The sequence below is a fragment of the Ovis canadensis genome, chromosome 17, assembly GCF_042477335.2.
Source record: "Ovis canadensis isolate MfBH-ARS-UI-01 breed Bighorn chromosome 17, ARS-UI_OviCan_v2, whole genome shotgun sequence".
NCBI classification, from domain to species: domain Eukaryota; kingdom Metazoa; phylum Chordata; class Mammalia; order Artiodactyla; family Bovidae; genus Ovis; species Ovis canadensis.
The window spans coordinates 54,458,520-54,472,836 of NC_091261.1; the positions used below are offsets into that span (position 1 = coordinate 54,458,520).

Sequence of the window (14,317 nt, forward strand, 5' to 3'; positions counted from 1 at the left end):
TTTCTCTTCCCTTTCAAGTTGTCCAAGTTTGGACTTCTCCTCTGTATTGTAACTCTGGAAGGACTTACCATCTTGAAAACTGAAACTTTTTCCTCCCAGTGTTGTAACAGCAGAGCTGCCAATCCCCTCCTCTCTTCTTCCTGCAATCTGGTTCCAGCTTTATATACTTCAGGACAGAGCTCTTGATCTCCCACTCTGCATTCTCAGTGGCAGAAATTGGAAGGCACTTCTGAAATTGCTTTTCCTCTTCAGTTTTCCCACCATTTTCTTCTTTGGGGAAGAAAATGTTTAGCAAGCAGTCCTGAGGAAACAGGACAGCTTCTGAAGTCCCCAGTACAGCAGTTATGTCCTAGGGTGACTAGGCTTGTGTCTGATGGGTGCTGTCAAGACCTTGCCCTGCTGTTGCTGCTTTCCTTTAACCTTACCTTTCTGTCACTCTCATCATCACAGTGTTCAGGCTTCACAGATGGACTTTCCCATTCTCTCTACATCTCTTGTCCAGTCTTAAATGTGACCTTCTCCAGGGCTCTTTTGGCATCCCTTTTAATTTGCACATGTGCCCTAGAAGACCTCATCCTTCATGTCATTCAATACCTTGTATGTGCTGTTGATGCCTGCTTTTTACTGAGCACTGAACTTAGGTGTAACTGCCTACCTGCTTCTCTGTCTGAATATTTAATGAAGATCTCCAGTATAATAAGATCCAAAACAAAGTCCTCTGTCTTTCTCCAAACATGTCTCTCTCCCAGTGATTTCAGTCTCAAAGAGCAGTACCTCCTGCTTGTCAAGTCTCATATCTAGGAGTTTCTCTTGCTTCTGTCTAAAATGTTTTTGCCTTAATTTTCTTATGGCTCAATCCCTGTTTTAATATCTCGTTGTACCATCCTAAACGTTATACCTAGTTATTACGTGCCCTGTTAATTCACCATTTTAGTAAACTTCTGAAATGATAAAATTGGCATAAATAGTTGGCAATTACTTTATTAGTAAGTGCAGGCTAAATTTTTTTAACTTGTATTTAAAAAACAATTCTCATCACTGCTAATCAGCTACCCATTTCTGTAGAGGGATTTATTGTGGTTTATTTCACTTACCTTTGCCCCCACACTTGGTTATATGGTGTGTGTGTGCACTTGGCCATTATTTCTTTTCAACCAGTGTCAGAGGCCTGGACCAGAAGAAAAAAACTCATTAAATAGCAGTTCTAAAGCACTTTAATTCTATATCAGGTTTATTTATGATTTTTAAATTACAGTGTTTTTTTTTTTTTTTTCTTAGACGGTTGGGAAGAATGGCACCAGAAAAATCATGATGAATTTGAAAGTGTTCAGAGAAGCCATGCTTGTAATGCATTTGGAAAACTTCATCTGAGCAAAACCCACATTTCTTCAAGACAAAGACTCCTTAAATATAAAACACATGGAAAAAGTTTGACACAAAACTTAGCTTCAGCCACAAGCTGTCTAAGAAAGAATACTGATCAATTTCATGGGTATAAAGAATCATGTTTTATTAAGCATCAAAGAACTCATAGTATAGAAAAAAACTGTGTATGTAATGAATGTGGGAAAGCTTTTCGTTGTAAATCACAGCTCATTGTACATCTCAGAATTCATACAGGAGAGAGACCATATGAGTGCACTAAATGTGAAAGAGCCTTTAGTGCCAAGTCAAACCTCAATGCTCATCAGAGAGTCCACACAGGAGAAAAGCCCTACTCCTGTATCGACTGTGGGAAAGTCTTCTCTTTCAGGTCACAACTCATTGTCCACCAGGAAATTCACACAGGAGGGAAACCTTATGGTTGCAGTGAATGTGGGAAAGCCTACAGCTGGAAATCACAACTGATATTACACCAGAGAAGCCATACAGGAGTGAAACCATATGAATGCAGTGAATGTGGGAAAGCCTTTAGTTTGAAGTCACCATTCGTTGTGCACCAGAGAACTCATACGGGAGTGAAACCCCATAAATGCAGTGAATGTGGGAAAGCCTTTAGGAGTAAGTCATACCTCCTTGTTCACATTAGGATGCACACAGGAGAAAAACCCTATCAATGCAGTGACTGTGGCAAAGCCTTCAATATGAAGACACAACTTGTTGTGCATCAGGGAATTCATACAGGAAATAATCCTTACCAATGCAGTGAATGTGGGAAAGCCTTTGGCAGGAAGGAACAGCTCACTGCACATCTGAGAGCTCATGCAGGAGAGAAACCTTACGGATGCAGTGAGTGTGGGAAGGCTTTCAGCAGCAAATCATACCTCGTTATACACAGGCGAACACACACAGGAGAGAGACCCTATGAATGTAGTTTCTGTGAGAGAGCCTTTTGTGGGAAGTCACAGCTAATTATACATCAAAGAACTCACTCAACAGAGAAGCCCTATGAATGCAGCGAATGTGAAAAAGCCTATCCCCGGAAGGCATCACTTCAGATACACCAGAAAACTCATTCAGGAGAAAAACCATTTAAATGCAGTGAGTGTGGGAAAGCATTTACTCAGAAGTCATCTCTCAGTGAACACCAAAGAGTTCATACAGGAGAGAAACCATGGAAATGCTCTGAGTGTGGGAAATCCTTCTGTTGGAATTCAGGGCTTCGTATACATCGAAAAACTCACAAGTGAGAAATCAGAATAGATTTGGATATACTCACAGAAGTTGATCCTCAAGAGAATACAGATGATGATAGAAGCAGGATATATAAGCAGGAATACCTAAAAATACATTCTAATAAAATTAGTCGTGGGGGAGGGACCAATCATATTTGGAATGAACATGCAAAAGCTTTCAGAAATAAGTCATGCAAATCTTTATACACAGGAGAATGATTGAAGGAGTAAAGAGCAGTAATGGTATCATATACAGTAGCATAATTATGAAGATTTAATTTGGGGAATGCATATTAAGTCCATATGAATTTAATAAATCAGGAAAGCACTTTTCCATAGAAGATGTGTTACAAGGGGAGTCATGTTCCAGATTTGATGCTGTTTTGGAGTGAAGAAAATCCTTCTTGGTGGAGGATGAAGTAGTTTTGTTTTGTTTTTTAGTATGTAACTAATAGGAAAATAGCAAAGAACATATTCTGAAGGTTCAGGGGCATGGAGTGTGACTTTCCTGAGTAATACTACATAGCATTTTTTAAAATTTTGGTATTTTATTTTTAAATGTAACTTGTTATATTTGATAATTTGTGGAATAACGTTCTCCAATATTCTTTATATTAAATGCTAAGTATCAGTATTGTCTCTTTATTTCTTAGCAATATAACTAAAATAATGTGAATTTTAATAAATGAAAGGATTTTATCTTAATCCAAATGATTTTACTTATTCAACAAGTGGGCCTGTCCATTATTACAGGGCTGCTTTCCAAGAGCACTCATGGTAGTGAAGATTGATTATATTTAGCAATTCAGTGTCTGCTTCCTATTGATTGATAAGACTAGCTTAGAATTCTCTGGAGAAATACTCCTCCTATGTTGTGCACATCCTTGTGGTGTATCTCTCAGGGTGTCCTTCCCACCAGCCATAGGTGAGCATTCTGCCACGGTTGAGTCATGGTAACCTCTTCCAGAAGTTTGATTCTCTAATTCAGTCTCACATGAACCAGAAGGGAAATATCAGAATTCATTCTTGTCCCACAGTTTTACTAAGACCATCAATTAGTTCCTGCTATTTCAATTTCTCAGGATAACTTTGGATATTCTGAACCTAGTTTTCTGGTGTTCTGTGTGCTTCCTCATATTTGCAATAAAAACATTATTTTCTGCTAATGTTAAGAAGAATGAGTTCTATTTCTTGTAACTGAAAGGCTTTAATTGGTAAATAGTTTCACTGGAATAAACTGTTAGTAAACTGTTAGAGAAAAGTGGGGTGTGTGGTTTAGGTTTATTCCTAAGACAAGAATAAAATCTTTCAGATTCCTACTTATATTCCAAAGTGGATATTTTTAGCTCATAGTAGGAAATAGTGTTGTTGCTTATGTACACCAAGAACCTTGTGGACTCTGTTGGTAAGATTCTGGCAACACTCAGGAGCTATTGTCCTAGAAAACTTTTAAATTTATGTGGATATCTAGGACATCAGATGAAATGGCTAATTCTGGTTCCATCAGCTCTTAAACATAAGGCCAGACTTGATGGCCTGAATCTCATCTCAAGGCAGAGTGTTGTCAGCAGCTCTCTGATATTGTGGTAATAATTGCTTACTCAAGAGTTGTAGGGTTGAGATGATGGAAATCAAAGACACAGTTGCTGAAATACAGAGTCATCTACCTTAAGTGTGCACCAATCCCTTATGTAAAAATGTTAGAAAAAGTGTCTCTTGATAATTAATCATTTGAGTAGAGGATTCTGTGAAGAATCTGAGGACTCAACCTAGCAAACTCATGATACACTTTGTATGCTTGTCACTCGGGGATGCAGCCTAGAAGTTTGCAAACTGCAGTCCACGGGCCAAATACAGATGGTTGATACTTTTATGGATGGCAAGCTAAGAAGCTTTTACATTTTTAAATGGTTTAAAATTTTTCCAAACTATGAAATGACAAAATTATTTAATTAAAATTTCAGTGTCCATCAATCGAGTTTCATTGGAACACAGCCAGCCATAATCTGGCTGTAGATTGCTTATACACTACAGTGGTAGAGTTGAGTGGTTGTGGCAGATACAGTATTGCCCCCAAAACCTGCTAACTCCTAATGTAGAGGCCCTTCCTTCCCTGAAAAAGTGGACCATTCCTTGGAGGAGGAAGCTTATTCTTTCAGTACCCCATGTTTCAGTTACCAGCTGTGTCCAAATGTACTCTTTTTATAAGGACACTGATCATATTGACTTAGATCTCATTGTATAGATCTAATTTTAATTTAATTATCTCTGTAGAGGCCCTGTCTCTAATCCACATTCTGAGATACTGGGTTTAGGAATTCAATGTATTTTTGACAGGATGCAATTCAATCCATAGCAGTCGGCCCTCCTGCCCCTCAACCCCACCAAATTCATGTCTTTCTCACATGCAAAGTACATTCACCCCTGCCCAACATTTCCTCCCCACCCAAATGTTAATCCACTCCAGCGTCAACTCTAAATCCAGTATCTTATCCAAATCAGATATGGGTGAGATTTGGGATATGATTCATCCTGGGGCAATATTCCTCTCCATTTGTGAACCTATGAAACCAAAAGAGTTATTTGCTACCAAAATACAATAATCAGATAGGCATGGGATAGACATTTCCATTTCAAAAGGAAGAAATTGTCAGGGTAAGGGGTGTTATGATCCCAGAGAAGCCCCAAAACTAGCAGGGTAAATTCCATTAGATGTTAAGGTTTGAGAATAATCGCCTGTGGCTAAATGCTCTGTTCTCTAAGCCCAGTAGGATGGTGGCCCTGCATCTTCAATTCTGAATAGTGGGGCAGCTCTCTGGAATTGAAAAGGAGGCTTCACCCTCAGTCTGTGTCCACAGCTAGATAGCTCTGTCAACCTGTTTCCTGCCTATAGAATCTCAGAAGTTTCACAAAGTTCCTTCATTTTAATTTTTCTCTGTTCTCTTGAGTCCAAGTTGGTAGCATTTCTGCCGAAATGATTGATTGGATTCATAAGCCACATACCCATAATCCCTTGAGCAAACAGTGTCTGGCCACATGCTTGGTGTTCTCTCCAGAGTTTGCTTTCTTGCTTTTTGCAATATGAGTAAGCTGAGAGTCTTCCAAACCTTTGCAGTCTAGTTCCTTTATGCTTAACAATGCAGTCTCAGTTTATCTCTGTCCTCCCATGTTTTACCATCACCATCAAGGAAAAGTTAAGTCATGCCTTCAACACCTAGCTTAGAAATCTCTGCAGCTAAATATCCCAATTCATCACTCACAAGTTCTGTCCTCTGGTAAACACTGAGACACATGTCAGTCAAGTTATCTGCCACTTTTCTCCAATTTCCAATAACATGTCCTTCATTTTTATCTGATATCTCACCAGTAGTACCTTAACATTCTCGTATTTCTACCAATAACTCCCTCAAAGCAATCTGGGCTTTTTCTATCAAGTACCTCAAAACTCTTCCATCAGTTGCCAATTCCAAAGCCGCTTCCAAAATTTTACGTATTTGTAAAGCAACACCCTATTTTCCAGCCAAAATCTTTATACATTTGCTAGTCTGCTGTAACAAGGTACTGCAAAACAAGTGGTTTAAGCAACAAAAATTTATTTTTCATATATTTCATAGTTCTTGGGGCCAGAAATCTGAAGTCAAGGTGCCAACAGAGTTGGCAGATTCTGAGGGAAGAATCTGCTCCAGGCCTCTCTTTGACTTCTGGATATTGATCTTCTCCGTTTGTCTCTCCACATCACTTTCTTCTATGTATGTCTAATTTGTGTTCAAATTTTTTCTTTTTATAAGGATACCAATCATATTAGAGAAGGAAATGACAACCCACTCCAGTTCCTGCCTGGAAAATTCCATGAACAGAGGAGCCTGGTGAGCTACAGCCCACGGGGTTACAAAGAGCTGGACACAATTAAACACACACATACATGCACCAGTTTTATTGGTTTAGGGCCCACCCTAATGACCATTTGAACTTGATTATCCCTATAAAGACCCTGTCTCTAAGGTCACATTCTGAGGTGGGGGGTGAAGACTCCAACATATCTCTTGTGGTGAAAACAACTGACCCCATAACACTTGACAAGGAAACAGGCAGCTTGAACAACACTCTAAACCAACTGGACCTAACAGACATGTGAACCACTCTGCTCCACTGCAGCAGAATGCATACTCTCCAAGTACTGTGAAACATTGTGCAGCACAGATCACACATTAGGCCACAGAACAAGCCCCAAAGGACATCACAAACAGCTCTAAGGCTTTGGTCAAAACTGGGACCAAATAATAACAGGTTACAATTCAAAAGAATAAAATAAAAATTCATATATCTGTACTGATATATAATTGTATGTGTATAAACAACTAGGACAGAGAAGGCAATGGCACCCCACTCCAGTACTCTTGCCTGGAAAATCCCATGGATGGAGGAGCCTGGTGGGCTGCAGTCCATGGGGTCGCTACAAGTCAGACACAACTGAACAACTTCACTTTCACTTTTCACTTTCATGCATTGGAGAAGGAAATGGCAACCCACTCCAGTGTTCTTGCCAGGAGAATCCCAGGGACGGGGGAGCCTGGTGGGCTGCCCTTTATGGGGTCGCACAGAGTTGGACACAACTGAAGCAACTTAGCAGTAGCAGCAGCAGCAAACAACTAGGGAAGAAGGGAAAACTTTTTTTAAAAGTTGACTATCAATAAATACAAAAGGAAATGACAGATTAGAAACTCACAGCTTGGTAGCCAGCACAGTGATTCTTTAAGGCAACAGTCATCCATGAATGCTAAAACTAGGTGACAGTTTCATTAGTTTCAGAACATCTTTCCACAAAATGCTTACTGCTTATAGTTGGAAAACAAGAAATCTGGCATTTACCACCTTAATTATACAAAGCTAATATTGCAGCTATTGGTACAATCAAACATCAGGGAACTGGTTGCTCTGATTCTCAGAGGAGGGCAAAACATCATTTATACAGTATTCCAGCCCAAAATGCATAACTGAATCGAAATTATGAGGCAGTATCTACCAAACACCAAGTCTGGGCCATTGACCATGACAATGACATGCAGTTTTTAAAATATTGAGGATGTAAAAGACAGAGACTGAAAGGCTGCTCCAGTTTAAACACTTAAAGGGACAGGGTGCTGCACACTGAACCCACATTGTTTCTTGGACATTTTCTGGGCAATTGATGGAATCTGGATAAGTTTTGTATGCTAAATAATAGTACTGTGCTTGCATTAATTTCCTCAATTTTATAATTTAACTGTCATTAGATAATAGAACGACCTTGTTGGAGAAACTCACTGAAGCTTTGGGGAGTGTAGAGGACTCACACCTGCAACTCATGCTCATACCTTTCAAGAAAAATATGTTCTTTTATAGAGAAAGCAGATGTGGTCAAATGTAAGTGTTGTATAAATATAGATAAAAGGTATTTAGGAATTCTTCACAATTTTTTAAATTCTGTGTTTTCGTAGTATTTATTCAACTTTTTAATAGCATGAAATTATTTGTAAATGATACAGTTAGGAAGAGGAAAATGAATTTAGCAAGGTCTTTGGATGTCACATCAGATTATCCACGTCAATTCTATTAATACTTCTACACACCACAAAATTTTCACAAAATAGGATTTAATACACTGAATTCATTTTCAAAAGTATCAAAATACAAAATAAGTTTTGTAGTGTTGGAACTGCGCTGTATCTTAACTGTAGTCATTAATACATAAACATTTCCTTCAGGGGATTTTCCCAACTCAGAGATCAAACCTGCCTCTCCTGCATCTTGCAGGTGGGTTCTTTTATCACTCATGCCACCTGTGAAACCCTGCATAAACACACAGGTGATAAAATAGAACTTAACACACACACAAATGAGTGTTAAGTAAAACGGGAAAACAGTTAAATCTTGTGGATTGTATCACTGTCAACACTCTGGCTGTGATATTATACTATAGTTTTGCAAAATGTTAACATTGGGGTAAACTTAGCCTCCTAGGCCTTCCCCAAGTTCCAAAGAACAAATTTAGTCAGAGAAGTAAGAAAATGCAGAATGAAAGGAAAACAGTCAAGCAAGACAAAATAATAATAGTTTAGCTGCTAAAGTCAAAGACCTTTAGTTCCTCCCCAGGGGCTTCCCTTGTAGCTCAGACAGTAAAGAATCTGCCTGCAATGCTGGAGACCCAGGTTCGATCCCTGGGTCAGGAAGATACCTTGGAGGAGGAAATGGCAAGACACTCCAGTACTCTTGCCTAGAGAATTCCATGGACAGAGGAGCCCAGCAGGCTACAGCCCATGGGGTCACCAAGAGTCAGAAACGACTGAGCGACTACACTTTCTTTCTTTCTTTCAGGGGCTGTAGATAATGTTCTGAGCTATATCCTTTGAAATGTTTTGCAGATACTGAAACCTGCAGCAGATGGAAAAATTTTAAGTATATGCTGAACACCAGCATGTAGGCCCCAGAGAGATTGGAACCAGAAGATTGATGACGTTGACCCCTGATTACCTCACCACCAACCAATCAGAAGAATGTCCACAGGCTGATCACACACGTTGTAATCCCTCTCCTTCACCCTATCTTTTAAAACTTTCCCTGAAAGCCATCAAGCAATAGCCAACCATGCACCTTGCTTGGTCCCACATTGGGCACCTGCGGTAAACACTGCACTTACCTTCACCACAACCTACTGTCAGTAGCTTGGTGTTGCTGGGTGGGGGCAAGTGGACCCAAGTTTGGTTCAATAACATAATGACCTCTAATGGTAGAGCTGAGAGTTTTCTTGGGACAGTGTTACTGTGCTACCTGCCTTATTCTCATGCTACTTCTCTGGTGGCTCAGACAGCAAAGAATGCTGGGTTCGATCCCTGGGTCAGGAAGATCCCCTGGAGAAGGGAATGGCTACCTGATCCAGTATTCTTGCCTGAAGAATTCCACAGAAGAGCTTGGCAGGCTACAGTCCATGGGGTCACAAAGAGTCAGACACAACTGAACGACTAAATACTTTCACTTTTCATAATAATATGAGAGAGGAGAGAGGAACTGAACAACGAACCACTCCATGAGGAATTATCAGTGGCTTAGTACAGTCTTTTATTCCAAGAAAGCATTCTCAAAGCAAGAAAGGTCCTCAGGGACCGAAAGATCCTTAGGGAAGATTTCAGGAAAATCTCAGAGGGTACCTCATGTACCCCTTCAGAGGGGAAAAAAAGGATCTTACAAGAAAGCCTCTGTGAAACTTCTCATAAAAAAACAAACCTTCCATGACAAAGAAAGGGATAATGAAGCCTTATCCCTAAGACAAAGTCTTATCCCTAAAAAAATATTTTGATATATGCATGCCTGCTCAGTCACTCAGTCATATCTGACTCTTTCGTGACCCAGTGGACTGTAGCCCACAAGTTTCCTCTGGAATTTCCCAGGCAAGAATACTGAAATGGGTTGTAATTTCCTTGTCCAGGGGAATCTTCTCAACCCAGGCATCCAACCTGTGTCTCCTGCATTGGCAGGTGGATTCTTTTCCAGTGAGCCACCTGGGAAGCCCTACAATTAGCCATACTTATGTAATTTTGTCCTGTATTTTTCTTTCTACTCAAACAAGTTCCAATTTCACCATTTTTCTTTATTAGACTCTCGTTTTATCCCTTTAGTTAGCATGCCTCCAACTGCAAGTAATGAAAATCCCATGGACAGAAGAATCTGGTGGGCTACAGTCCATGGGGTAGCAAAGAGTCAGACATGACTTAGAGACTAAACAACAATGACTAATTGTAGGGTTCCCAGCAAGAAGAGGAACAAGTGAAAGCTAATTGTAAACAGAAAGATAGTATAAATATATACATATGCACCACAAAGTTTTAAAAAACAGCCATACTGGGGCTTCCCTGGTGACTCAGTGGTAAAAAATCAGCCTGCCAATGCAGGAGACACATGTTTGATCCCTGGTCTGGGAAGCTTTCACATGCTGTGGAGGAACTAAGCCCTAGTGACACAACTATTGAGCCTGTGTCCTAGAGCCCAGGAGCCACATTTAATGAAGCCCCCAGACCCTAGAGCCCATGCTCTGCAGCAAGAGAAGCCACGGCAATGAGAAACATGTGCACCGCAACTAGAGAGTAGTCCCCATTCACCACAACTAGAGAAAAGCCCACACAACAACGAAGACCCAGCAGAGCCAAAACAATAACTAACTAAATAAAAGTTTTAAAATGAAAATTAAATAAAAACTCCCATATTACCTTGAACTGAAAAAGACAAAAGCTGGACAAAATAAAAAAGAGATCTCTGGGCTCTCAATCACTTTTGGACAGGAAGGAGGCTGAAAAAGATACTCAATGGCAAACATGGATCACATTTTATGAATAAGGAAGGATGACTCAGCAGAATCAAGATCTAAGGTGCTGCTAAGAGGTATGGAGAACTGTACGTGAGCAGTGAACTGGTAACATATACCTAGCATGATTTGGAATTTCTATGGATCAGTGGCTGCTCTGTCGCCAGCAACTGCTGTAGGAGGACTCCTGTTGTCCCCAGTTTGGAACAGTAGTGTCCAACTATTGCATTACATGTGTGTAAGATGAAGATAACAGGTAGTTTGATTGAGAGAAATAGCACGTAAGAGCTATATCCAAGGGGGAAGTCCTGAAGAGCCTCACCCCAAGCAGGGCCTGATTTCTAGCATGAGATTGATCAATCTGATGCCACAATGTAATGAGACATTTGGGGTCTTGGAACAGAAGATAGTGATAGTTTGCAGATATTAAGTGTCAAACCCAGAGGACTATGGTAATTGTGTATTCCTAAGATGACTACAAGAGCACCTCTTACACGGCACCCTCTTTCAGTGTGAAAATGTGATTTTGTCACATTTTCCATGGGGAGGAGAGGTCTGTGTCCCTGCCTCTTGAATCCAGATGGGCTAGTGAATTGTTCATAGACAGCAGATTGCAGCAGAAATGAAGCTGTGAGACTTCCAAGCCCAGGTCATAAAAGGAGATGCAGTTCCCACCTTGTTCACAGAAGCTCTTCCTGATGAAGAATTTCAGCTGCCAGGTAAGCAGTCCAACTGCCCTGAGGCTGCTGTGCTATGAAGAGGTGCAAACAGCTCACACAAAGAGATGAACTAAAGAGGCCTGAGACTACTGGAAGAGTGAGAGATGCCTACACCACCCCAAGTGTTACAGCACCTGCTGTTCTAGCTCCAGCTATCGACTGATTGCAATCACATGAAAGATCCCAAGACAAAAATTGCCTAGCTGAGGTTATCTTGAATTTCTGACCCAGGAAAGTGTGAGATATAATAAGCCACTAAATTGTGACGTGATCTATTATGCAGAAGAGTAACTGGACCAGTTTGAATCAGACATGGTAAAACTGATGCCAGTTTGGGAAAGGAGCATGACAAGGCTGTATATTGTCACCATGCTTGTTTAACTTAGAGGCAGAGCACTCACTGGAGAAGGAAATGGCAACCCAAACCAGTATTCTTGCCTGGAAAATCCCATGGACAGAGGAGTCTGGTAGGCTATAGTTCATGAGGTCACAAAGAGTTGGACACAACTGAGCAACTGAGCACACACACATGCAGAGTACATCATGCAAAATGCTGGGCTGAATGAATCACAAGCTGGAATCAAGATTGCTGGAAGAAATGTAGACAGCCTCAGATGTGCAGATGATACCACTCTAATGGCAGAGAGTGAAGAGAAACTTAAGAGCCTCTTGGTAAAAAAGGTGGCTTGAAACTCAACATTCAAAAAACTAAGATCATGGCATCCAGTCCCATCACTTCATAGCAAATAGATGGAGAAAAAGTGGAAGCAGTGACAGATTTTATTTTCTTGGGCTGCAAAATCAGTGTGGATGGTGACAGGTGCCATGAAATTAAAAGATGTTTGCTCCTTGGAAGGAAAGATATGAGAAACCTAGACAGCATATTGAAAAGCAAATACATCACTTTCCTGACAAAGGTTCATTAGTCAAAGCTATGGTTTTCCCAGTCGTCATGTACAAATGTGAGAGTTGGACCATAAAGAAGGCTGAACACTGAAGAATTGATGCTTTCTAACTGTGGCACTAGAGAAGGCGCCTGAGAGTCCCTTGAGCTTCAATAAGATCAAACCAGTCAATCCTAAAGGAAATCAACCCTGAATATTCATTGGAAGGACTGATGCTGAGTCTGAAGCTCCAATACTTTGGCCACCTGATGTGAAGAGCCAATTCACTTGGGAAAAAAGCTCTAATGATGGGAAAGATTTAAGAGGGTGGCAGAGGATGACATGTTTGCATGGCATCACTGACTCAATGGACATGAATTTGAGCAAGCTGCAGGAGATACTGGAGGACAGAGGAGCCTGGTATGCTGCAATCCATGGGGTCACAAAGAGTTGGACATAATGACTGAACAACTGGACCAACACACAAAAGGACAATATTGTTCAACTTTATAACTAAATAACATTCAAGATAATTTAATATTGAAGTTTATTAATGTATTCATCATATTAATGCAGCAATAGGTTGTTATAAAAATACATATTTGTTTACCTATATAGCTAAAGAAAAATATTCAATATATTCCAGCCATTCTTCAGGATCAAGTCCTTAACAAATTCAAAATGGAAAGTAACTTCCTTTTAAGGTGATAAAGGATATCTGCAACCTTCTACTGAAATTATACTGAATTCATTTATTAGTTCGAATAGTTTTCTCTTCAGAACAGCATGGTAGGGGGTACTTCTCTGGCTGTCCAGTGATTAAGACTCTGTTGCTCCCAATGCAAGGGGCACAGGTAAGATCCCACATGCCGCATAGTATAGCCAAAATAGAAAAAACAGCATGGGGGAGTGGGAGGATAGAAATAGGTGATGGTAATTAAGAGGTACAAACTTTAAGTTACAAGATAAATCAGTTATGGGTATGAAATATACAGTGTGTAGTATATTATTAATAATTATGTAATATCCCATATGGCAGCAGTAGCCAAAATTTCTGGCATCAGGAACTGGTTTCATGGAAGAACAATTTTTCCTGACAGGGCTGTGGGGGTGGGGAATGACTTTGAGATGATTCAAGTGTACATTTATTGTATTAATGATAATCTGTGTTTGCAACTGCTTCCCAGCACTAACATCACTGCCTCAGCTTCACTTCAAATCATCTTTTGCAAGTGAAGTTCATAGTAGGGTTCGAGCTCCTATGAGAATCTAACGCTGCCATTGATTTGATAGGAGATGGAGCTAAGGCAGTAATTCAAACAATGGGGAGCAGCTGTAACTACAGATGAAGTTTTGCTCATTTGCTGACGCTCACCACCTGCTGTGTAGCCCAGTTCCTAATAGACCGCAAGCTGACACTGGTTTGTGATCCACGGGATGGGGACCCCTCTTGTAAGGTAACAACAGACAGCAACTATACCTAACATGGTGATCATTTTGAAACGTATAAAAATATTGAATTGAGATAGGCTGGCACCTGGGAGGATTTGCAAATGGACAAACATCTCCTTGAACAATGGAAAACAAAGAAACTATAAAGGACTAAAAAATAACTGTACGCATGTGCAACTGGGAAAAATTATGAATAATAAGACATATAAAGGCCAAAAATAACTGCTAGTTCTGATGTGCAGTGAGCAAAAGAAGGATACTGTGCATGATCCCTGAACAAAGTGGGTGGGTAGACCACCCTAAGCCACCCCT

At 40.3% G+C, this 14,317-nt stretch overlaps 1 protein-coding gene across 4 annotated transcripts in view; it reads left to right on the plus strand.

Annotated features, from left to right (window-relative positions):
* LOC138422431 (zinc finger protein 26) overlaps nt 1-14,317 on the plus strand; it is a 63,787-nt gene that overhangs the window by 16,609 nt on the left and 32,861 nt on the right. For 3 of the 4 annotated variants that reach the window (XM_069557344.1, XM_069557345.1, XM_069557346.1), the window contains one exon: nt 1,279-3,787. In XM_069557344.1, coding sequence (XP_069413445.1) covers nt 1,279-2,630 — 1,352 coding nt within the window. In that variant the 3' untranslated portion in view covers nt 2,631-3,787. Of the gene's footprint in view, nt 1-1,278; nt 3,788-14,317 lie in introns of those variants that run through there. The other variant, XM_069557347.1, reaches the window with a different exon arrangement.